This window comes from Penaeus vannamei, chromosome 12 (genome assembly GCF_042767895.1).
Source record: "Penaeus vannamei isolate JL-2024 chromosome 12, ASM4276789v1, whole genome shotgun sequence".
Classification (NCBI taxonomy): domain Eukaryota; kingdom Metazoa; phylum Arthropoda; class Malacostraca; order Decapoda; family Penaeidae; genus Penaeus; species Penaeus vannamei.
Window position 1 is genome coordinate 6,699,977 of NC_091560.1, and position 2,500 is coordinate 6,702,476.

The 2,500-nt window shown below is 36.1% G+C and overlaps 1 protein-coding gene across 1 annotated transcript in view; it reads right to left on the minus strand.

Moving 5' to 3' along the window:
- LOC113826350 (zinc finger TRAF-type-containing protein 1 homolog) overlaps nucleotides 1-1,898 on the minus strand; it is a gene marked incomplete at its 5' end in the record, with an annotated part of 11,784 nt that extends 9,886 nt beyond the window's left edge. Inside the window, 2 exon segments of the mRNA XM_027379220.2 lie at nucleotides 1-19; nucleotides 1,796-1,898. The exon segment at nucleotides 1-19 is cut by the window's left edge and continues 142 nt beyond it. Coding sequence (XP_027235021.1) covers nucleotides 1-19; nucleotides 1,796-1,898 — 122 coding nt within the window.
- Nucleotides 1,899-2,500: the final 602 nt, after the last annotated feature.

Below are 2,500 nucleotides of genomic sequence, written 5' to 3' on the forward strand. Positions count from 1 at the left end.
TAAGGTTTCAGCTGCAGGTCTGGAATTGGTAAAATATAAGTCTGTTGGGTTCCTTTCCAGTAGCAAGGGACGTAGATTATTCCTGCAGAGAATGATATACACATTTAAAAAAATAAAAATCTGTATTTCCAAAAATCAGACCCCTCCTAGTTATGTACCACTTAATTTCAAAAGAAGAAAACATTTCAAATGTACAACAGTTTAGAAAGTATTCTGCATGGGTTCGGCTAATGAACCTTAATGGATAGTACATGATAAGAAAAATAACTAAAAGGTTCACTTTCTCTTGATTTTGTTCTCTATTATGCTACATAAACACCAACTTCTTCAAAGACAATCTTGTTTTCATTTTTCTAAAATACTATTTCATAGTATTCATCAACAAATGAATTGAATGACCTATCCAGTGCACCTGGCCACAGATCTGAAGCTGAATTCCAGGAAAGCATGGGAAGCCTTGATGATATCACACCAGGAAACTAGCTGAAGCTGGTGTTCTGTCTGTCATAGCACTGACTAATATTCCATTGATTCTGCTTGAGGTTTGGAATAAAATTTGTTAAACAGAGATGAAGGAGATACAACAGAGTGAAGCTTGAATGGAATCCTGTCCAGATGAGTAATTCAGATGATTAAGCAATGGTCACAGAAGCCAATTATGCAGATGGTTTCCACCAGGAAAGGAAATGAGAGAAAATTCATAAAGAGTTTAATAAGAGGAAGAGAGAAAGGGAGAAAGAGAAAGAATGAAGGGACAAGAAGAGAAAAAAAACATGAGTGAGAAAAAAAATGTTAAGAGACAGGTTCAGAGAAGATCTTAAGGAAATTTCTTGGGAGGAGTGCCTCTGCTAATATCATAAAGCTCTCTCACACTTTTCCTGAAATTCTAATTTGTATGCCAGTGGAACTTCAGAGGCAAATATCATCTAAATGACTTCACATACAGACTTTTATTTACTCTTATAAGCATTAATGATACTATTCTTCTTATTATTATTATCGTCAATATTATCATGAAGTCAGGTGGACATACTGACCGGGCACTAGAGCAATTATCTCCATTTAAACAAAATAAATATAACAAACCACAGTGAACATCTATATACATACATTCTCTGCATCATGTTACTTTTATAATACTGATTCATTGGGAGTTGTATGGCAATTTCAAATAGGAAGATAAAGTAATATTATAAGGTAGTATATATCTATCTAAATCATAATAAAAAAAAAAATGATACCAATTTTGATAGAAGTATGAGACACAAGTGTAGCTATATCTAATACTTATAACTTTGGCAATAGAGATACCTACCATCAGATAGTTATTTATAGTGTCAATATGCACTTGTTGAAGCACAGGCTGTCAGCTTGACCTGTGTGTAGACAGATTCACATGCCTATATAAGTACTCACACAAAAATCATATACAAGCACATGTCCACACATTGGCAGCCACTTCCTCTTTAAAAAGATGCACACATACATTCATACAGACAGCCATGCACACACACACACACACACACACACACACACACACACACACACACACACACACACACACACACACACACACACACACACACACACACACACTCTCTCTCTCTCTCTCTCTCTCTCTCTCTCTCTGTCTCTCTCTCTCTCTCTCTCTCTCTCTCTCTCTCTCTCTCTCTCTCTCTCTCTCTCTCTCTCTCTCTCTCTCTCTCATGCTCTGTCTGTCTGTCTGTCTCAGTCACTATCATTGTCTGTGGCTCTGTCTCTCCCTTTCTATTCTTCCTCCTTAGGCACTTCTTACCATTGAAAGTAATCTTTTCAAAGGAGAGGACAGACATGATCTGATTGAAAGTCTTTGAATCCTCCTCGGCAGTTTCTGCTTGCTTCTGGAGATGTGAAAACACCTATAAAGAAAATAACTTGCATATAAAAAGATTACCTTTTCTTATATCTGAAAAATGACTGAGCGGAGTGAATGACTGAGTGAGTTAGCACAATGGATGAGAAGTGAGAATAAGAGATGAAAGGGAAGAAAAAGAGGAAAGGGAATGAGTGTAGGTATATTCATGGTCAGATGAACTGTTGAGTTTCATTGTAAAGAAAAATGAAAATTCATTCTAAGGACAAACAAAATCAGACCCCTTGTAAGTGCGGATATATACTGTGTGTATTACCACTGGCCCTCAAATTTTATTTGCCCTCCCTTTTCTCTAAATTATAACGTCTTAGAACCCTAATAAAGCACTTTCTATAGAGGAATCAAGTTTGTTTTCTGTTAGGCATATTATGTGATCCATCTTTGGTAATTTCTTTTAATAATCCTTTTGGAAATAGGCCATCATTTTGCCTGTATTCCTAATGCATATCCATCCCTACATTCATGTTCTGAAAGCAAATTTGCTTGGCTCAGAGACCTCTTGCTCAACCTATGATCTAGTATTTTTTATTTTAGTTTGTTTATTCAGTTTGTTTATTTGTTCTAAGATCCACACCCTCACTTCCCTTC